The sequence below is a fragment of the Rhipicephalus microplus genome, unplaced genomic scaffold, assembly GCF_043290135.1.
Source record: "Rhipicephalus microplus isolate Deutch F79 unplaced genomic scaffold, USDA_Rmic scaffold_42, whole genome shotgun sequence".
NCBI lineage: Eukaryota > Metazoa > Arthropoda > Arachnida > Ixodida > Ixodidae > Rhipicephalus > Rhipicephalus microplus.
Genome location: NW_027464615.1, coordinates 637463 through 659989, shown reverse-complemented (window position 1 = coordinate 659989; position 22527 = coordinate 637463). Strand labels below are relative to the sequence as shown.

Sequence of the window (22527 nt, the reverse complement as noted above, 5' to 3'; positions counted from 1 at the left end):
GCGCCGCACGCGGAATCTTTCGGGACATTTTGCGAGTGCGTTGGGAGCGAAAGAGAATTTCTCCGGGACAACTGAGGGCGAGCACGTATTTCTTTTCTGTCCGTTGACTCCTATTGTTTGGGACTTGTCGGGCTTCGCCAACGGCGCCTCCCACCCGCGGCGAACGCTCACCTTTTGTTGCCCCTTGCGAACGCTAGGCCGAAGAGCGGTGCAGTGTCTTAGCGCGTGGTCAAACTGCGCCGACCCATATCTCTCTGAAGCCAACGTGAGCGCCTTTGCCGTCGCTCGAGCAACCGGGCCTTTTGTCCCAGTGTCACCGTGAATCACTTTTGCCCACGGAGACGTGCTTGCGGCCCCCCTGTGTAGTACTTCTCGCCCGTGGCGTGGATAAGCCCATCTGCTTTCCCGCCGCGCCTTTTGCAACGAGCTCTGTACTGCGTTTTGGTGTTGCCGCACACAATAAAGTGTTGCGACGTTGAGCAGTGTCATGTTCTCTCCACGGCGGTGGTTAACGCGTGCCCTGCGGCTCGCTAAGACAGGACCCACGCCAGCGGCTGTACTCCTTCGTGATACACGTACACTACAAGAATAAAGCCAGATTACGCAGATTACGATGGAGGATTGGTGCCATGGCCCCTTTAAGACGGAAGGAAATGGTGCAAGAGATGAGAAGACACAAGAACGCACTGCTATGTTGTTGACCAAGTTGCTGGATAATGTCCAGCACCCTGCACTACACATTTTTTTCTTGCTAGCCAGCACGTGTTGGTGAGCGAAAGGATGGTTCCAACCATGACACTGGCAAAAGAAGCGTGTGGTGCTGCTTTTGCCAGCAACTAAGAAACATGGCATCGCAATGACACAGCTTAGTAGGCACTGTTGCTTGATGTGGTGCAGAAAACAGCACGACTGAAGTTGGGTACAACGTGAGCACTTGCAAGTGACTAAAAAAAGTCACAGTTTCACCGGAGCAGTCAATCGGGTAGCAAGAAAATGGAATGTTATACGAAGTGACGCTAGCAGCTAACTCCTTTAGGATCTGATCTGGTGCTACTCTACGGCACACTGTAAGTACATACGACCACTCCAGCGAGTGAAAACACTCCAGCGAGTTTTTGTGCTGTCTGTCACCTCAATGCAAAGAAAGCTGTGAGAACACAGCATGTAAAAAAATATGAGTTTTCTACTAATCTCTGTAGAGATTAGTAGAATATTAGTACCGCAAATCTAAACTTAAAATAGCTGCCTGAGCAACACAGCCCTTTCCCTTCTACCCCTTCCCTTCCACCCCTTCCCACTCTCATTTCATTTCTGCTTGAGCATTCTGCAACTTTTGCAAGCTCTCACATGCACACGGAACATACGACACACGTGGGTATGCTATTGATTCTGACTGAATATGGAGCATGACGGCGACAGCGACGGCAGCAAAAATGTGCCTTGAGTGTCTATATAACTGTTATTTAAATAAAAGCAAAACAGCTCCTCCTCGTGCAGCTTGCTACAGCAGTGGCAGGTTTAAGCTGCCTTTGAATGCAGTGCAACTTCTAGTGTGACAAGGCTAGGAATTGCAACCACAACTGCCAGACATGCAGTTGCCCCGAGGATTGCTCGCACATTACATTCACATATAACTCCATTACAGTAAAATAAAAATAGAGCTACCCACTTGGTCCCAGCTGTAGCCCACACCTCGAAGGACCATCTGCCGAATAGACCGGAAGCTGTCCCGAAGCGCAGCAGGATCCTTCGGTATTTCCAGTATATTCTTGCTGCAAGAGAGAGCTAAAACTTAGCCCAACGGTGCCAACTGGTACCCTAAAAATGAGGCAATATAGACACCTGATGAAAAGAATCCCATGCCTTCAACTGTAGTGTAACAAATATCGTTTCGATGAGCCAGGATGTCACAAAGAAAAGACTGCTGCAAATAAATTTTGAATCATTCAGCTCACAAATGGTGGGCGACTTCTGTTCAATTGGGCAATGACGTTACTTTTGTCTAGAAATAAAAAACAACAGAATAATTGTTGAAGCACAGACTGACTATGCTTCAGGCAAACACACGTATGCACAGTAACACACTGACACTATTTTTAGGTTACTTGTGAAAAAAAAAAGTTATATTGTGGTGAATCTAATAACAATCGTGGACTCCTTATTGTCCAATCCTTCAACTTAGGCAATCTCTGTCAAATCCTGAGTAATCAGTGAGTTGGTGTAATGAAGTTGCTAGGCTACTGTCAGTACCAAAACAAAGCCGTGGACACCAACCTGAGGTGCAGCGCCGACAAATGCGGCAGCTGACGGGTGATCTGTGCCACCTGTTCCCACGACGACAACAGGGTGTGTGTGAGCACCAGGCTCTGCAACTTTGGCACCAGGCTCGCCAGCTCGCCCTCATTGCCAGGCCGGTCGATAGGTATGCTCGCCAGGGTCACCTCGCGGATTGTCTCGCCACGGCTGAAGCGAAGCCATTACACCACGCAGAGCGTAAAAAAAGACGAAATTACCAAGCTGTCCTGGTCTAAATTCACAGAGCAGATTTAACACGAAAAGGTGCCGGTACCTATTCTCGCCGGCACATCTTCTCGGTACGCTAGAACCTCGTTCATACATTCCCGTTTAGCGAGATTTCCCGGTGCCAGCGTTCGCAACATCATTGTCAAGCAAAACTGTACGACGCTTTAGGGAAATGCGACAGTACATATTTCAAATTATTACTTCCTTTTTTCTTTGCACTTTCTTCAAATATGTAAGAATGAAGTCCTACTATATTGTAGGCTTCCTTTCAGGTGCAATAAAAATCTTCAACACGCATGTGAAGAGCAACAGAATGCTGGATCAGTCATATACTACCTATACTTATTATGAGTTAGGCACTTCTTTGAAGACCATGCTATAATGCAGTATTGACTGTAACTTTTCAAGTGCAGCAGAGCTTGCAGGCTTGACAGTCAATGGCTCACGTGGATATTTAGTACAGTCGAATCTCATAATTCGAACAAGCTTAATCCGAACATCTGGTTAATTCAAACTCATGATAAGGACCCGTCAAAACTATGTGTATTCCGATGAGCGAAAACGGCCGGTAATTCGAACGCGCAAGCACTTGTGGCGGTTAATTCGAACATAACGTGCTTCGAAAATGCTCTCAGCACCATGCCCAATCCCACGGCGGCACCTGCGACACCTCAACGTTGCCCGCGAAGGAAATGAAAAAGAAAGAAAAGGCTGCGGTGGAATGTTTGCTCTCTCTCAAATGCTGATCTGCGATGTGCCCGTGCCTCACTTCTCCCTTTTCTGTCCCTGTCACATAAAGACCCTTCTCCTTTCAATGCCGTGCACGAAGACAGGGAGAAAAAAAAAAGCTGTTACTGGGTTGAATGAATGTGTGGTTGAAGGAAAGGGAAAAGGCACTATCTTTTGCAGCCCTTGCCCATTGCGGGAGCATGGCTCTGCGCCTTGAAGGGGGGGTCTCTCACGCGCCGGTGCCACGCTTCCCCCTTTCCCGTCCCTGCCACGTAACCATTCTCCTTTCAATGACGTGCACGAAGAGAGCAAAAAAAAAAAGCTGCAGTGGCGTGTTGTTTTTTTCTCAAATGCCGATCTGCTTCTCTCCGCGTGGAGACGCTCCTCCTTTCTCATCACTTGCTGGCCATGCTGCGGCTGCGTAGCTGAGAGACTACACATTTCTGCGTGCAACTTCTCTTGCCAGGAGAATGCTGAAGCCGAAGTAGAAATGCTTTGCAAGCTGCGTGCGGAATTGATTAACTTGCTGCAAGTCAAACGTGTGCAGATGTGCATCACCAAATACTTCAATTAATAACAGATGTCCTGTGATTTGTGAATAAATGTAAGTCTTCTGAAACTTCCCCCTCATGTGTTAGCTCAATGCACATGTGCCATTGCATGAAGAGCCCTCGGTTTATTTAGCTTTCATTGATTCGAACTTCTTTTAATTCGAACAAATTTTCGAGCCCCTTCGAGTTCGAATTATCGAGATTCGACTGTACTAATCTGAAATTCAGAAAACTGTGACTTAGAAAAATAGACTTCTGGCTTGGTCGGCAATCCATGACAAAGAAAATCAGCATAAAAGACGAGACAGAGAAGGCGGCTAAACAAGCACATAACTGAAGAACTGAATAACAATTGTGATTTCACATTGGCAGGGGAAACAGGTGCTCACGAAGGAAACGAATAATTTCAGACGTCTACATTTAGGTGGCCTGTGTTGGTCTTGTGTAAGCCAATGAATGGTCTTGCTACACACTAAAACAATCCCCGCTTTAGATCGCGGTCGCGAACGGTGAGTGAGTTATCAGTGTTACATAGCATTCTTGACAGGAAAGTGGCCAGCACCGGGTTTTCAAGAAAAGAAATACGAACAAGTGAGATGACGATTATTATTGTGTAGCAGAACTATTCCCCGAATACTCCATATTTTTTTCTTAGAGTGCACAGATGTAAACTGCTTTAAAAATGAAATGCTCTTCAACAAGTTGTCGTGCCATTTAGTCTGTGACATTTTATTCTTCGACGAGAACTTTTCAGTTGTTGGCTGCACGCCTGTCCTGTCACCTTCCTTGTGTCTTCTCACGTTATTTGATGCTGATTTCCTAAGTCACAAACACTGTTCCTAACCAGAGCTGAGCTTTTTCTAAACTAGACTCAAACCTCGAGGTCATGAATCCAGATATAACTAAATATCGGTTATAATAAAGTCAATGAAGAATAGACTTGCAATAGATACAGTGTTGGAAATATACCTATATAGCGAATTTTGGATATTACAAACATATTTTTGTGTAATATATCTCGATGCCACGCCTCTTCCTTGCTGCACGCACCTGAGTATGGCGGTGATCTTCTCAGGCCCAACAAACTGGACCGTTCGTTTGGGCGTAAACTCCAGGAGCAGCACGTCCTTGTCCTCGCTCAGGCAGGGTGCCTCGAGATCGGACAGGGACGAGAAGTACTTATTGCGCACGGCGTCCGCGATGCTGAGCGTCTTCTCCACCTTCTGTGGGCGAATGAATGAACCACCTGTCTCTGACCTGCAACCAGACGGGAAGCTGATTAGAGAGCGCTTAACGGCAAAAAATGCTTCGCGTTCCCACACTGTATTATCAACCAATGCAAATATGAACTGAAGAATTGGAAAGTTTTCTTCTCGGGTTTAGTTTACAATAGAGAACATGTGTACAATTAATCTTTATTGTAATAAACATCATCCCACATAAACACAATTTCATTACAAGCGACATTCATCATAAACATTCATCATTTCATTGTAGTAATCATGAGGCAATCTATCTGCTTTTGCTATACTTGCTAATTAATTATTTATATTAAAGTACAAACATACACTCTTGGTCCCTACAGCCAATGAAACGATGTGCCAGGTCCACAGACACCAGGTTTGTTTCACTGTTGTATTTGTATTCACCGCATTTCATTGTGACAATCAATAAATCAATATAAAATGATTATCGTTTCAACATTTGAAGAGATCTGTACGGAACATACAAGAAACCTTGGGTCTAAACTCTTATGAAGCTAGTGCATGGCAAAAAACAGAAAATGACAAGTGGTCACACATGTAGATTTTTCCAGCAATACTAGCACAGCTGAAATATGTAGAAAAACAATAAAAGGTTAATCAAGAGAGTGTCATCATACCTGACAGGACACACAAAATTGTGTACTGGTGAAGCCATAGTGAATAGCGACATTTATAGTTTATCTAGCACTGCTCTACAAATTACCATGTCAAAAAGTTATAAAGAATTGGGTAAACATTGCTCGTGTTCATAGCAGCTTTATGTGACTCAACATTCATATGGCAGCCAAGTTCTTTTCATTATAAACGATGCCTCCTTTATTTTTGCCAAAGCAGTCATCATCATATCATCTTAGCAGTTATAATGTTTAATGCATGGACAACACTAGTAAAACAAAGTGCTTCTGCGCCCAATTATGTATACACCGAGAGTCTATATGTTATGAGCAGGAGTTGCGATGTCATTCAATAGAATGTATCAGCTCACCTCGTGATGAAGTACTGGACGTCCTTGTGACAGCCATTGTGCTTGCCACGATATGGGTCGTCCCACTCAATGCCCAGCCATGTACCTGCAATCAGAACGGAAGCTTAGTGCACACAAATACAAAAACTCTCACTCACAACAGCACATGTGCACATTACAATGATGCAAGCTACATCAGCACGAGCTATGACAATGCTGAGTGACGAACCTCTAAACTAACTAACTTTTATGGTAACACCAGAGTATGCTTGTATCACCAAGCCCAGTAGTTTAAGGCCGGTTAACAAATCAACCTTATTCGCATTTTCCTCGCAAATTTTTTTAACTTTAAAGGGGCCCTGCGACAAAACTTGAGCATGTATTCTTCATATCATGCTCAAATTCGATATCGTGCTGTGTAATACACAGCACGATATTTGTGCTGTGTAATGCACGGATATCGTTGTGCAAGCGGCAACGCCGAAATCGACGCTGCAATAATTTTAATTCACGGGACAAGCAACCTTCACTTCAAATAATGGCGACACATATCGGCTATTTTCGTTATGCAAAGTGGCGTCATGTGACGTGACGACAAAAACCGTTCGCTTTTGATTGGCTTGACTCGACAAGTAGCGTGAATATTCATACAGTGGTAGCTAGTTCATACGAGCAAATGCCAAAAGCAGCAAAAAAACTTGTTATACTGTCTCAGAAAGAAATCATTACTATTTCTAAATTACGTATCTTCAGGACAATGAACACGACACTTAGTCTGTGAACGAGGCTATCGTTTGGCAGCAACTAAAAGTAAAAACGCATGCCGCGTTTTTAGCGAATCAAAAATGCGACATGCGGTGGACGCCATCATTTTCATATAACGAGCCTTGCATTCAAACCGAGAAGTGGCCCCGCCCAAACATATGTATGTGTCTCATACAGTGTAACCGTGGGAGCATCTGCTATTCGATGCATGTGGTTCGTCATAACCATGATAAAGATGCGGTGAAAAAGAGCGGTGACTAGGTATTGTGTGAAGGCCCCCATGAGGTTACATTTCCAGTATGTCTTTATGAGACGCGTGCTCTGATTGAAAGCAGTCTGACGTCAGCAGGCGAGTGAAATGTGAAAAAGAATGTTGCTTACCATCGTCTACTCGAGTTTTGAACTTTGAGGACTCATAAGTTCACTTTTTGTGCACCAATTCTATCATTTTTGTTGCATTCGTCTTAAAAATCATTGCTACATGCGTTTCAGTGCTAAATAAGGCTGTCGCAAAAGTGTTGCAAGGCCTCCTTAATGCATGCGATAAAAAAAGGTACGCCAATATTTACAAACAAACCCTGTAGTCATCTTTTACCCTGCTACCATTTTTAAGCCGTTATAATGCAGCCAGAGTGCACAGAAACTTAAGAAAAATTAACATGAGAATAAGGTTGGTTTATCAATATGTGCTCTAAACGTATGACACCAACATTGAAAGGTTAAGGTGGTGTTTGCGAAATCCCTTGGCTGCAAGACAAAAGAAAGGAAAAATACAACAAATCAGAGCTAGGTTCCCAAAAACATCTGCACGTGATTTAATCCAGAGTCACCTATCACAGCAGCATCATGATCAGATCATGGCTTTGGAACACAAAATATTCTCTGTACGATTTATCATGTTAACTTTCAATTTTAAATGAATAAATGATACTTGTATTGGTGTTTTTTATTACTATTCATCACTCAGTGGTTCAGCACACAAAATAATGACAAAGCAATAGTCACCACTGGTTTAGCTACAGAGTAGGTTAAGTGGATTACCCCACCCTACAACATCTTTACAATTGGCATGTACACTAGCACCTTGATATAATGATACCAGATATAATGAAAGATCATTTGTAACGAAACAAATGAAGACTATTCTTGAAATAGACTTAGTGTTAAGAATGTATCTTTATAACTTTGTTATAATGAGGTTTGAATGTATAGCCACTTAGCAAAGTGCAGGCTTGGGCTAGCTGGCATTCCAGTGAAGCTACTATTGCGCAAACTGCAGAGACTACACACAAGGGAATGCTACACACACAAGTGCTAACTGCAAAGGTGCGTGGTTACAGTTTGACGTGCTCCTATAGAAAGAATTCAGTTGGGAGTTTGCACTTGTGTGTATTGCATTCTCTTACCTGTCATCACAGAAGTTAATGCTTTAGCAATTTTGGTGTATACACACACACATACAAACACAAGCATAAACATATAAAAAGTAAGGTTGGATCATCGCCCCCCCCCCCCCCCTTTTGCCCCAAGATGAAACACTGGTAGCATCCCAGTGGTGACAACTGTGAGCTCGTGTGTTCCACTAGTCGTCTGTACTACTAGTCGTTTCAAAGCAACTCATACCATGGCAGATTACTTTCGCTTGCTACGCTGCCAAGTCGCAGATTCAGGCAGAAATAGTAGGAGCAACACACGACATTTCAGTCATTCTGCAAGAAACCTTGGTTGCATGTTTCAGTGGCTACTGAGGTTGCCATGGAAATGTACAGAGCAGAAGCAGAAATATTTTTCAGAAATGGTTAGCGTGGCACGTGCATGAATAACTTCCGATGTAATGCTAGCAGACAGAGCATCCGCCGGGAAATCCGGCTTGATGCAATCTGAATGATAAATCATGAATGTGGGCGGCCACTACAAATCTCCAAGTGAAAAACGCTGAAAGTATTTTCCACCCACGTTTCTTCCTTTGGGGTGTCTTTCTGTCACACGATGAAAAGTATGCACCCTTAGGGGAGCGTCTTTTGTCCCACAACAATTATAATTGCCTGGCTTGTCTGCATTTGCTTTCCTGAATATGTTACTTCTCTTTTGGGAATGCTATGTCACGTTGATAATGTACATGCCATTCGTAACCTCATAGTATCTGGTTTGGGGCATTAAAGCAAAAAAAGCTGCCAGAAAGAAAACTGACGTATGTGAAGAAGACAACCCGAAAGGTGCAACTATTCTTGGAGTGAATACTCCAAAGAGAATAAGTGTATACGAGGCATCTTTCTGCCACACAATAATAATCTGCATCTTGCTTACTTGTGTTTCTTTTCTCAACTGCGAGCTCACTACTTTCCGATAAAGAATGCTATGACAGGCTTGGTGAACTAGAAGTACTGAGCACCCAGCAACAACACCAGGAAAGGTACGCAGGATAGATCATTATTGTTTCACAAAAAACACCTCCATATATGCACTTTCATTGTAAGGTGGAGAAAGGGCAATAATAACAGTGGCTCCCAAGCTCCACACTCAATATGGCAATCTGGAGTGAGTAAACATTCAAAATTTAGAATATGAATTTTACAGCTGCTGCTACTCAATTGAGGAATTACCTCTTCAAGGTTGTCATGTGATCATTCTGTCCAAGTATCTCTCAGGAACACAATAGACATTGCGCAGGATAGGGGCAAAAATACAGTAACAAGGGGGCAACTATTTTTAATAGTCCTGTGGTAGAACTACCACTGGTAGTCAGAAATTTGAGTTTTATCTTTCCGGTTTATCGCTTTGTTTTTTGCAAACGCTAGATCACTCACGCGCATGAGTTCCCCACTACTAACCAGGCTTGCCCTACCTGGGTAACTAAAGAATAGTTCAAGCAAAACAATTGATTATTTGACAAAGCAATTTCTTCAAGCAATGTACAATGCTATAGTATATTGGATGTGGCTCTATCAACATACACAATAAACCACACCACACGAACCTGCTTTGACTTTTTGTCAGCAATGTCATAGCGTACGCCGAATATGATTACACTTTGCTTTTTATTGAAAACTTTCTTCTCTGAACCGGCATATATAAATCGCTAGATGATTTGAATTGGCTGAAATTATGTGAATGACCTTTTATTGCTTGACAGACACCACACTGCCCCGATATTTCACTTTTCGCAAAACAAACTTTCACACGAAGATTTGATTTAAAAGTTTTATTTTGTTCTGCTTTGGATCAATAAGGTCACTGTCTCAAACTTTCACCTTTACTTTTTTTGCAAAATGGTGCACATTAGCAAGTTGTCAATCACACCAGTGTCAAACTTACTCAGTCAAAGGTGTAAACTCGTGCTACTGGTACTATGTATCAATGTTACTCTGTAAAGGGCATAAATGATATAAGCCCCGCCGCGGTGGTCTAGTGGCTAAGGTACTCGGCTGCTGACCCGCAGGGCGCGGGTTCAAATCCCGGCTGCGGCGGCTGCATTTCCAATGGAGGCGGAAATGTTGTAGGCCCGTGTGCTCAGATTTGGGTGCACGTTAAAGAACCCCAGGTGGTCTAAATTTCCGGAGCCCTCCACTACGGCGTCTCTCATAATCATATAGTGGTTTTGGGACGTTAAACCCCACATATCAAATAAATGATATAAATGCTGTTGAGAATGACTGCAAAGCTATCGTATCCTCACAAACACAGGTTACTTAATCTGAAAATATCCAACCGACAAACATTTTACACATAAACCCTACGCAGCAGCATCAGTGATTCAAATGACACTTGACGTGTACCAACAGAAATCGGCAAATGCGGAACAGCACGTGTCATGGTAGTGTTCACGAACGCAGCCTTATTTTACAGTTTCGTGTAAGTTGTCAGGTGATTTCTGATGCATTATTTCACAGTTTCGTGCAAGTTGACAGGTGATCTCTGACGCAAACAACACTTGTGCAGCCTCATTCCAATGAGAACATCAGCAGAACGAAACAGCAAATGCAATGAACCAGCAGGGACGTCTCTCTCACCCTTTGTGTCTACCACGGGTCCACAGTAGCGCACAACGCCGTAGTGACCGTCACAGGAGACGCGCGTGCCCACGGCCACCTCTCCGAGTTCCTGCTCGCCCATGGTCCGAGTTTAGCGCGCATCTGAAATAAACGCGCGCCCGACCATGTGGCGTGAAATGGGTCACGCCGAGCTTTACTTTGCTGCGTTTCTCTCCTAACGGCGGGTTCCCTCCGAGCGAAAGTTTCCACGGCTGTCAGAGGAGAGAACTAATGAAAAAATAAAACAAGAAAGAGCTAATGCCCAAGACCTTCGCACAAACCGCTTCTGGTGTCTTGAACATCTGAACGCTGCTAATAAAACCGCACTGCACGCTTAATTTTCACGACAAGTTGCCTGCCCCTGAAAATAGTCACGCGTTCGGCCTTGCGGGAATGTGCGTGCTTATTTCGAATGCCTAGGCAATCTAGACGCAGCCAATGAACGAGACATGATAGACAAGCAGTTGTCACGGAAGATATGACACAGATCGCCATGCACGTAACTACGCGACACACCACATTATAAAAACCACGTTGTGACATGCAATAGCTGGTCATCATCCAAATGGAGAGATGGGTATTGAATGCAACTGCGCCGCTAAAAGCCCGAGATAAGAAAGGCACGAGCAATATGACTGCCAGTGGGTAGGAACACTATTTTTACTACTCAATGCAGAGGTGTTGGCGCAGGCTGGTACGAAGCGGGTTGCGGCGAAGCATGACGCGCAACTGAAAACGATACGGCGAACGTAAGCGACGCAGTCTAGAATTAGCACACGAGCAGTCGAGTTGAAACGACAAATCGTCGACAACCGACACCACGAAGTAATCGATAAATCTACGAAAGTCGTAGTGTTGTCTTACACGAAAACTGGCATCCGTCGGTAATCGTCAATCCGTGCTTTCGGAACGAGCGTGGGCGAGCGATGGCCGTATTGGTGCAACCGGCGACCGAGGACTTCAATCGGCTAGCTATTCCTTTCAGAACGCACAACAGTGAGGACAGGTGCTCGTGAAAACGATACGGCCAGACGAAAGTGGACGAGAGGCACGCGGACGCCGGAGCAACCTACATTTATTTTTTTTTTCTCCCATGGAAAACGTCCAAAATATCGCGTCTGGGTTAACGGAGGGCTGCGTCAACGGGACGGCTTCTGAGTAACGAAACAAACAGCGCAATAGAGGTGCGATCTAGGATAAAAGCTTTCTCGAGCCCCGCACAACAACCGACACGCGAATGAAAGGGTACGGTGCTTTGTTGTACACGCTAGCGAATAAACAACACATCGTGCACAGGTGTACTACGCACAGAGTGTTATCCTCGGGCTGGGCGAAGGTCGTTCCTTGTTGCAGCGCCGAAGACGTTGCTTGCTTTCAGAGCCTCTTGAGTCGCGAGAAGTTTTTCACTTGTGCGGCCCGATCAGCTCAGGTTATTTGTGAGGGCCAGCGTCGTTCTATAAACAGTCTCGATCTTGTCTTTCGTGGTAAGGCATATCCAGCGCGTTTTGTTTTAGTTCTATCAGCTAAGTAAACTGCTGAGCAGCCGCGCACGACAGCACTCACTCGCAGAACAAAGAGGTGTTTACAAGCAAAGAAACCAAAATAAATTAACAGCCGAAGATATTTGACGGAAGTGGAAGCAGCCTTCGCGACGACCGCGACCTCTGTAAACTTCGTTTCTTGTAGCGCTGGTTACTGTTTTGCTTCAAGCAGTTTTTAAGCACTTCCCTTTTAGATTTAGTGACGAAGTTTTGTTATTTATCTAGCAGTTCTCAATATTTCCGGTTTCGCCGTGTTTGTTTGATGGCGTCTGCATCTCTTGCGGTTTTGGCACGTGCTGCGTTGTGATGTGTTTGGGAACAGCTTGGAATTAAACTCTCCGTACTCTATGGGTTCCAAGGTCTTCTGCGTCGGCAGGGTACGTGCGTTTGCGCCTGTTCAATGACCCATAAGAATACCAGTTCAGCGCCGAGCTGGCAATGCAATCGCACTTCGTATGCAGTTCCGCAACTCCCAACTTTAGCAAGCGTTTCAGCGACTTGTGTATCACATTGAACTAAGAAAAGAAATGGTGACAGACATATCTTCATACAGTCTCTGAATTTCATCGCTGCCCATATGAAGCCATACGGCTTCTCGATCTTTGCAACTCTAGCTAGTGCGAAAAACCTAAAATACCGCATGCAACTCGTCGTGAGCGATAGTCATGGTGGTTTTTTCGGCGTTATTTCTGCTTTCAGGTTCTCGCCGAAGCTCTGAGGAATGGTTTAACATCTGACGTTCTGGCCGTGAGCCCTACTCAGTGCATGGTGCCTGCGCAGCTACGTCGATTGAACGGACTGGTCACCACACGTCAAGCCCGGCTTTGCTCGCAAGTCGCGGCTAACCAGGCAGCACAGCAGGTGAGCACTGCTCCTGATTGAATGGCGGCTGGACTGCGGAGTTTAAACTTCTGTTGCGGTCCAGTAAGTATGAATTGTTCAGGTCTTCCGGTAATCACCTATAAAAATATTTTATGGCAAAATAGAAATTGGACAGAGCGTTGTACAGCAGTACACTACACATGTGTACAACAAATACAAAAGCACATTGCGTCTGTTGTGCCATGTCCTGCTGTTGCACTGCACTACATTCCAAAACAATATGAAGAACCAACAAGCCAAACTTAATGAAACCAACAGACAATGGACCCTATGTATATAGGGTCATTATTTTAGTGGTTGTGGGTTGAGGCCTCACTCTGTTAAAAGCAAACCCTATTTTTATGTTGGCCTAATTGTTTGTTTATACTTATTTGTTTGATTGCATTCAAGGATACCTTCGAACAGTCTTCTTCCTTTCGTTCTAACCAACTAGCCCACAACTGTACCGTAGAAAATACAGTACAACTACAACGCTTCGAAAATGAGCATGTCTATGAAGTAGAAGTATATTACCTGCATTACGAATTGCAGTTCTATGTTAGATTATTAATAAGATTACTCGAATTAACATTTTAAATCTTCACTCTAGGTTGTATTCCACTCTGTGAAATTGAAATTAGGCAGCAATTAAACCATGTTTATTCGAGAGAAATCCAGCTACTGCCATTATTTTCATATGTCTATGCATAGACATATATGTATCGTAGATCTAAACTTGTTCATGTGTAGGCTTACATAATTATATGCCTGTACGTGTGCTTGCTATAAATTATCGTGAGACACATACAGTGAGGTCAATATCTTTTGGGTTTTGTCTTCTGCGACATTGTTGCACATAAAAAAATTTAATCCAATTCATCAGGGCGGAAAAGACAAGTTCGAATCTTAGGCAACACACATCAGAATTCTTGTGGACAGGTCTCGGAACCACGTTTTCCTGCCGTGCTTCTTCCCATTCCAAGCACACTTGACCTTGATCTCTGCTCGATTTCAGGATGTCTCCTTACACGTTTCGGAAGACCGATCCGCGGGTACTGTAGGAGACAGCGGAGAACCGGACAAGCTCTATAAAAGAATTGAGCTCGAAGTCCGAGGTCACGACCCCGCAGTCCTCAAGAGCTACAAGTGGTATGCGTTGGAGGCTGCAAAGCTTTTGGACATCAAAGTCTCAAGAACGTGAGTTACCTTCTTTCTTGATGGTTCACCTCCCCTAGATGACCCACAATAAAGCTTTAATTGGCAAGTGAGTAAACATGTTGGTCCAGGAGGAGATCGTTTTAGCGAGCTGCATTCCTGCATTCACCCAGCAAAACTCGGGTGTCTGGTTTGCGTGAGCTTGGATGTGAGCTGATATCCACGTGAGCTGGTTACAGTGCTCAGACAGAAACACTGGCTAGAGGAATGAGTGGGAAGACGAGAAGTCTATATTAGTATTAGGCAGTTATTTGAAGAGGTCTCAAAGAGCGCCAATGCAAGCAAATCGTGTATGCACTCACACATGCACACACACACACACAGAGTGTTACAGAAAAGTTTGTCCGATTTTCTTTAAAAAATAGCAAAATGTGGCATCTGCTCACTGTCTTCACGTTTGCTTTTTTATAGTGGCAGGCATCTTAAGATGGTTGATTGAGGACGTCGTTTGGGAAAGCGGTCAAGAAAGCTAAATAAACTTTTATTTAGCAGAGTTGGGCAGTTAAGTCGAATGGGAAAATCTAAGTCCTTTGTGCGAAGAACCCATTGCAGTTTTGAGACTGAAAAAGCGGCCTCTAGTAATAATTTCGAAGCAATTGAATTTTCCCAAATTCTGCGGCAAAACCAAAACACAGAGGAGCGCAACAGCCATATTCGTAGAAACTTCCTTAAGGATTGAGCGTCATTATATACCATCAGTAGACCTCGTTGTGTGGGTGTGTGGGCTGTGCTTGCAGTAATAGCATGCATGATGCACATATGTGAACGAATGGGAAAGAAATACACCTCTGTAATTGAAGTCATTCTAGTTTTCTGCTTGTTGCACTCATTGGTGCTTTGGCTTCGATTTCGCTGCTGAATATTTCTGAACTTCATTACATCACAATATTTAATATAAACTGCATTTCTATATCTCGAAGCTGCAATGAGTTCTTTGCATGAAAGATTTACATTCTCCCATTGGGTATCACTGCATAACTCTATTAGTTAAAGAGTCAATAAATTTAACTTAATTTCTGACCAAAATGTTGTCTTCAGCCATCGTAAGGTGCAAGCCACTACAGAAGAAGCACTTGTGAGGACAGCAAGCAAATATAACATTTGCCTTTTTTTTTTTAGAATAGTGGACACATTTCTTGAAACACCCTTTATATACGCTTTGCATTCAGTGAATGTTCGCATCCACTAGTGAAACACCATACTCTCTGTCTTTAACCTTTCAACTTTGTGTTAATGTACAGGTATGAATCTAATCTAACAAGCCATCTTGTTGCACATGTTAACTAGACTTAGGCCCAGAAAACAGTGCAGTGACTTAACCAAGAATAGCAGTGTTGTAGCCAAGGAATTTTTTTTTGTGGAGGAGTACACTTTGACCAGGTTTTTTGAAAGTTCGCAGGTAGTTGTTCTTGAGCATAGGTTTATGCTAGCTAGGTATCCTTAGGTGGGCAGATATTGCGGGTCAGGCACATCTCGGCTCTGTGGACTTCCTCACTGAACACTGGCGCTCCGTTGCTCAACTTACGCCGAAGCTTGGGCGTGCCAAAGTTTTGTTGCAGTAAGCTCTCGAACTTCTTGTCCCACTCACAAACCCTTTTTCTGTCAATACTGAAGTGGCGAGCTGTCGCGGACACATTCCTTCCCGCCTGGCGATTCCATTGTACGACTTCATTTTTTTTTTTTTTTTACTGTATAGGAATGCATGTCAAAAGTCGCCGTTGTCACGTTGGGAACCTTCAAATGACAATAGCAAAATGGCAAGCATTGTGCCAATGCCAGCGAATGTGGTCAATGTGGTCACGTGACCAATTTTAGGATTGCATTTTGGATTAGGCAAGAATGTAGCTGTTGGCGCAGTTTCGGTTTCGGCAGTTCGGGATGATTTGACAGAGAGTGGCTGGTTGATGGGAAGGGCACTTGCTCGGTAGATATCGAAACTAGGAAATCTTCACGGTATATGAAGGGGGCACTTACATGAGTCGGAGCATTTAATTGGTATTTTACGGTATGTGTTTGTGGAAGGTCACTCATCCTATACAAAATGCATTGTTGAAGTCTCAACACCAACATGCTTCTACTCAAATCTAGGGTGTTGATGGCTTTTAGAACGTAGCATGGACTTTGGACCAAAACTGTTCAAACTTACTGCCTCTTTTTTTTATATATTTTGAGTAAATGCACACATCGGAGTTCAGATGCTGTGTTCACTAACAATTCTGTGTCTTGTGTTTTCTTTCTCTGTCCCTTTCAGTGCGTGCCGTAACATGTCAGAGTCCAGAGTGCTATTTTGCTGATCCTTCAGCAGTGACAAATAAGGCAGCAATGTGTGCTGTGGGCATGCCACGAAAAAGGAACATAATAATAACCTCGTCCCTCTCTTCGGGCCTTTCGGTATTCCTGTAGTTGGTTGTAACGTCCCCGGCAAAATCTGGTCATGTCGGCTTAGAAAGAACCCGTTTGTCCGCCTGCAGCTGGGCACGCTTCCTGCTCTTCCACCTCACGAGGCGATAAGGAGCACTCGGCTTGAAGGAGAGGCAAGCCAGTGAACGGAGCATAGTGAAGGAAAGAGTGAAACCAACGAGCCATCGGTAGGGGATGCAACCATCGAGCAGGGGTGAAACCATAGGGAGGGGATGCAAAGGGGACACACGCCCCCCTCAAGCACTGGCTCTGAAGCCCCACACGGGTCCTTTCCCGCTCCCACACCGCAATGGAATACTGGTTTGAACCCCCCCACTCAAAAACCAAATGCTGGTGACACCCATATGAGTGAGGGTCATGTTTCGATCATCAGACGCGTGTGACTTCCCTATTGTGGCACCATTTAAAAAAATTGTCCCGGTTGACTTGTTCATGACTGCAACACTACAACTAATTTTCGATCTTGTTGGTTTAGGGGTTTCTAGAGTACTGCTTCGAGCATTTGGATATGTCGTTACTGTGTGCCAGAGCGATTAAGGTCCCATGTGTTCTCTCCTGGCCAGGTGGCAACCGAAAAAGGTGCACGAAAGGTGGACCCTGCTGAAGGCCCCATTCGGCAAGAAGAAACACATGGTCCAGTACGAAATGAGGACGCACTTTGAAGTCATTGAGGTACCCTCTTTTATTGTGACACAGCAGAGGGTTTACATAAAGAATACAGATATAGCGAGTTTTCGGTTGTAACAAAGTATACATCAATAGTCTTGTTCTTAGTGCATGGTGGTGAACGTAGACTTATGTAATGTACTTTTGAATTTAACACAGCCATGTTTTGTGTCAGGTGAAACTTCATTTTTATGGGGCTTAGACTAGGCTTGTGCAAAGAGTGAATTTTATGTGCTAGCAGCAGGATTTGACTTTCTGTACAATGCAAGTGATAACCAGTAAAGTATGTTGTTTTAAAATTTAATGTATCTAGAGCCTATCAGTCCATATAACAAGCTTTTCAATTTAAAAATCATTATTCGATGTGAGGGTAATATGTTCATTTAACCCTGCAGTGGGTATTGGCATCAGTGCAAACTCCCCTTGGACAGGTTTTTTCACGGCTTGACGTTCTTTTACTGCAGTAAAACCACCTTTACAGAGTTTTACATGCGAATAAATATAGCATTTGCGTTCTTTCTCGACTTGGCACCTCTCTACTGCAGTGGAACTACCCTTACAAGGGTCACATCCAGATTATTATACATTTATTCATTTATTTCGAATACCGTACTTCAAAATTTTCAATAATTCAGTTCATTTGGCCCCTACAGGTACTGTGGCATGCTTCAGTTTCTATGTGCGCCTCACCGCAGCGGTCTAGTGGCTAATGTACTCAGCTGCTGACTCGCAGGTCGTGGGATGGAATCCCGGCTGCAGCGGCTGCATTTCCGATGGAGGCGGAAATGCTGTAGGCCCGTGTGCTCAGATTTGGGTGCACGTTAAAGAACCCCAGGTGGTCAAAATTTCCGGAGCCCTCCACTACGGCGTCTCTCATAATCATATGATGGTTTCGAGACGTTAAACCCCACATATCAATCAAACAGTTTCTATGTGCAGTAATCACTGAACTGCTCTGGCATTCTACGCGATTCTACTTTGAGTGCTAAGTAGTTATGGTTGACTAAGCAGATGGCATAGACAACAGAGTCACCAGGAGACGACAACATGGGCATTGAAGTGAAAGAGAACAACAAGCAAAGAAGAAGCATAAGGAACTGAGCCTCTGAAATATAGTAGCCTTGGTTTTAAAAAAAATCGCTCTAAGCAGTGTTTTCAGTGTCTGCGTTGCTCCCTGCTGTCAGTACGGTTTGTTCAGCAACATTCTACCAACTAGCCCAATGTAGCACACATCTACGGGCTGTGGCAGGTCGCACGTTTGAATCGTAGCCTCAACCCAACCACGTTATGATGTTGGCAGACCGCAGTGACTTTTATCTACTAAGCTTTTGGTGCATACAAAAAAAAAGCTTATTGAATTTGCCTGCACCGCTGCTAACCAGCTGCTGTTAGGTAAAATATAACCTCAAAACTTCATTATAACAAAGCTGAGTCAAGAAAGTAAGTTCATCATATCCGAAAATTTGTTATGAAATTATCTTCCATACAATGTATCTATTGCAAGACTATTTTTCATTCAATTCGTTATAACCAATATTTTGTTATATTTGTGTTTGTTTTGAGGTCTGAGTGTAATTACGTTGCAGAAATGGAGCAGGTAAGGCAATCTCAAGATAACGTGGGAGGCTACACAGGCCTGAGCTCTGCCAATCGCCAGTATACTCGTTTTGCTTCTTTAAACCACCGCCCAACATTTGCAAAACAACTCTTGCAAAAGAAAATAATGTTAGTGTGTCCCGTCATCTATATGCTGGCCATATAAACAAATATAACTGGTTCTAAATATTTTGACAACTGGCAGAGAGCATGTTTTGAGTGTAGCCAATGCAAGTTAGCATGCCACGTATGTGCCCAATTCGGCAAACGATAAATTTGAAGAGCTTTTTATGAATTCAAGCTCCCACAATAGTGAATAATTTATGCTTTTTGTTCTGAATCAGTAGTTAACTATTTTGATGAGTAAATTGCTTATAAATTACTCATGCTTGTTGACGTACTTGTACTTGTAATTAGTGCAACTTTTTATATGATGAAATAATGCTCGATAAAAATGTTTGTATGTGTCGTGCAGGGCATCCTTCAGTGCTGCTAGCACATTTTCCCATAATAGTGAAAGAAGAAAACCTGGCAGAGAGTGCAGAGCACTGCCGAAAAAACCCGGAAGTGAAAGGGTTAATGATGGGGTATTTACACGTCATACTCAAGTCATGCAATGGCTGCCCCGACCCAATTTTCTCGTCCACCACCGTGGATCAGTGGCTACGGTGCTCTCCTGCTCACCTGAAGTTTGCGAATTCGATCCTGGCCGTGGTGGTCGCATTTGGCTGCAGGCGAAATAATTGAGGCCTGTGTGCTTTGCAATGTCGGCACACGTTAAAAAACACCAGATGGTCAAAATTTTCGAAGCCTTCCACTTCCGTGTCTTTCGTAATCATATCGTGGTTTTGGGAGGTAATACTCTAGATATTATTATTATTATTATTATTATTATTATTATTATATTCTCCTCATACTTTGTTTTTTGTCCTTTAGCACAACAAAAACAAGCACATGACCAGGGCCATAATCTTGCCATTGACATTTAGTTCTCTGCAGTACCTTGCGGAGTTCCTCTGTTTATTGTGAACATTGTGCCTGCGTGCTCATATGCTCACTGAATCATTTAACCAAACAGCATCGAAGTTTGCAGAGTATATTTTATTTCCTAAATAACTGTGAGGCTTTTACCAATGCTGTCAACAGTCGCAGCAAACACGTTGGTGGCAGCTCTCTGTTTCGTACCTGCTACTTCTACCGAATCTCCCATGTAGATTATGAATGGAGACTCGTATGATGATTTTACGAATGTCTGTGACGTTTTAAGTAGGATAAACTGTTCTACACCTTAGCTCTAAAAGTATGAATTTACGTATATTTCGTGTTATATCTTGTTTTGAATCACTTTGCACTATATACATTGCTTACTCAGCTGACACTGTGTTTCTTGCCTCACCTTTGTTGGTTCTAGCTCAAGCACCTGACAGGCTCTACGGCTGACACCTATCTCGAATACATTCAGAGAAATCTTCCAGAAGGAGTCGCCATGAAGGTCACAAAGGTGGGACATTTCTTTTTTGGTTTAGGATCATCTTTGTAGTGAGCTTGGATTCATGAGGCATTAAATATAACAAGAAAAATGAGCATTAAGCGGTATTGAACACTGAAAACATAACATTGAGCATGCCGTGCATGTGCATAATATACTGGAAAGAGGATACGATGCTTTTTCTTTTTTAATCTTTGTTTCGTTTCTGTAAAACCTAAAGGTCCAGTGTATATAGAGTGAAACCGAATGAACAGTGGTGGTACTTTAGGAACTGAAGTCTGGAAGTGACGTGTTAAATTTTGCGTCATATATCAAAGGAATCATGAACGAAAATCGTAAAAACTGACGAAAACTTTGAATTTCTACTCGGCAGATACGACTGCTCCGATAAACAGAGTTAACTTCCTGCATTTGTAACAGTTGGCTGAATTCTCGACCGATTGTCAGCGTGCAGCGGCTGCACGCGAGTGCGAGCCGTAATGTCACAATCGCCGTGGCTTATGCAGGGTGTGCATGTTCCTGTCCTCCTTTTACTTCTCTCCACCTCTTCTTTCATGCCACCCTCCCTTTTTCAGATTTCTTTATCGATACGAATACAAGAATGTTACGTGTGTTTATTCCACAAAAAGCGCTGATGCTTCGTTCCACAAAAGCCCTTCAAACCAACAGAGAGTGTTGTTCGGTATTGGTGTCATTCGTAGTGGTCCATGCACCGTAGGAGAAGCTGACCAGGCCAAGAGATATGGACAAGGGCTAGCATTGTTGGCTTGTTTCGGGTGTGTGTAACGTCGTCAAACAAGATCTCTTCTAGATGACCGCGTGGCAGCTAAATGCAGCAGTTTGTGAAAAATGCATTAAATTCATTATTTTCCTGTAGTTTCTGCCTGAAATGAATATTGTGTCTATCGATTTGAGGCCCCAATCTTTCACATTGGTTGAAAATCTTGGGTGCAAAAATTTGTTTAATTATCATTTTAAAGGAGGCTCGAAACGAGTGCAGTATTTTATCCCAATAGACCGGTTTTACAATAGTGAGAGGGGCATGCACAGCGGAACATTGTCATTGCAATGGCAGTAGCTCTCATTGATCTTCTGTCGCATTAAAGTTAAACCCAATTTTCGACTGAAATCCCAGCGACAGTGATGTGGCCAAATTTTCCACTAAACTTTGTAGGACGGTTAGGGAGTGCATCAGCTCAACTGCCCTCTTTTCTACGGGATTTTTCCGAAGAGTGTTTTAACATACCCTCTAATTGGTTTCCTGCAATGAGGTGTAGGAAAGGTTGTGTGTAGGTCTAAGACTCAATTTACGAGCTGTCGTTGAACAAAGCACCCTTTCGTTTTTAGTCTTGAAATGAAACCGTCACGACCAAGATTGCTCATCATGCCTGTTTTGAACCTTTCATCGTTAAAAAGATGCTTACTTTTCTTTCTCTCTGCCTAGACCACGCTGGAAAGGCTACCGAGTTACATCAAGCCTCCAGTGCATGAAACCAGTGATGCCCAATCAACGTTACTAGAGGACGCCTCAAAATGAAGAATTAGTTATGCGCAGTAACAAAACGAAGGAAATCACGACGCGTTTTCGAATTCTAGTGAATGGAAAATGACTGCCCTCACTGAATAAAAGTTTTGTTAGCAAGCAACATTTTCTCTCTCATTTCACCACAGCCAAGGCCTGGTGGAAGAGGATGCAAAATAATACAGCATTCACTGGGCGTCATTTGCGTTAGTGCTGGGAACCCATTGGTTCTCCAATGGTCCATATTCTTGCAATAATTCAGTTGAGGTTTTTTCACAAGAAAATCAATAATTTATTGGACAGCATGATATGGTCTCTTTTTTGAAAAATCTTTTGTGAAACAAAAAAAAATGCCAAGCCTGTGCTGAATGTGCAGCGCTGTCACAGC

At 43.5% G+C, this 22527-nt stretch overlaps 2 protein-coding genes across 3 annotated transcripts in view; one reads left to right on the top strand and one right to left on the bottom strand.

The window, feature by feature from the left end:
- LOC119167352 (tubulin-specific chaperone E-like) overlaps positions 1-12455 on the bottom strand; it is a 32166-nt gene extending 19711 nt beyond the window's left edge. Inside the window, exons 1-6 of one of the 2 annotated variants that reach the window (XM_037418820.2) lie at positions 12138-12455; positions 10808-10930; positions 6054-6138; positions 4854-5060; positions 2275-2463; positions 1670-1772 (exon numbers count right to left, since the gene is read on the bottom strand). In XM_037418820.2, coding sequence (XP_037274717.2) covers positions 1670-1772; positions 2275-2463; positions 4854-5060; positions 6054-6138; positions 10808-10910 — 687 coding nt within the window. In that variant the 5' untranslated portion in view covers positions 10911-10930; positions 12138-12455. Of the gene's footprint in view, positions 1-1669; positions 1773-2274; positions 2464-4853; positions 5061-6053; positions 6139-10807; positions 10931-11692; positions 12039-12137 lie in introns of those variants that run through there. The other variant, XM_075884634.1, reaches the window with a different exon arrangement.
- A 142-nt stretch (positions 12456-12597) lies between these two features.
- LOC142787017 (small ribosomal subunit protein uS10m-like) lies at positions 12598-22263 on the top strand. Its single transcript, XM_075884638.1, has 6 exons — positions 12598-12746; positions 13069-13230; positions 14246-14427; positions 17430-17538; positions 20540-20629; positions 22062-22263. Exons 1-6 carry the CDS (start codon positions 12717-12719, stop codon positions 22152-22154), a joined length of 666 nt encoding a protein of 221 aa, XP_075740753.1. The 5' UTR covers positions 12598-12716; the 3' UTR covers positions 22155-22263.
- The last annotated feature ends 264 nt before the right edge of the window (positions 22264-22527 follow it).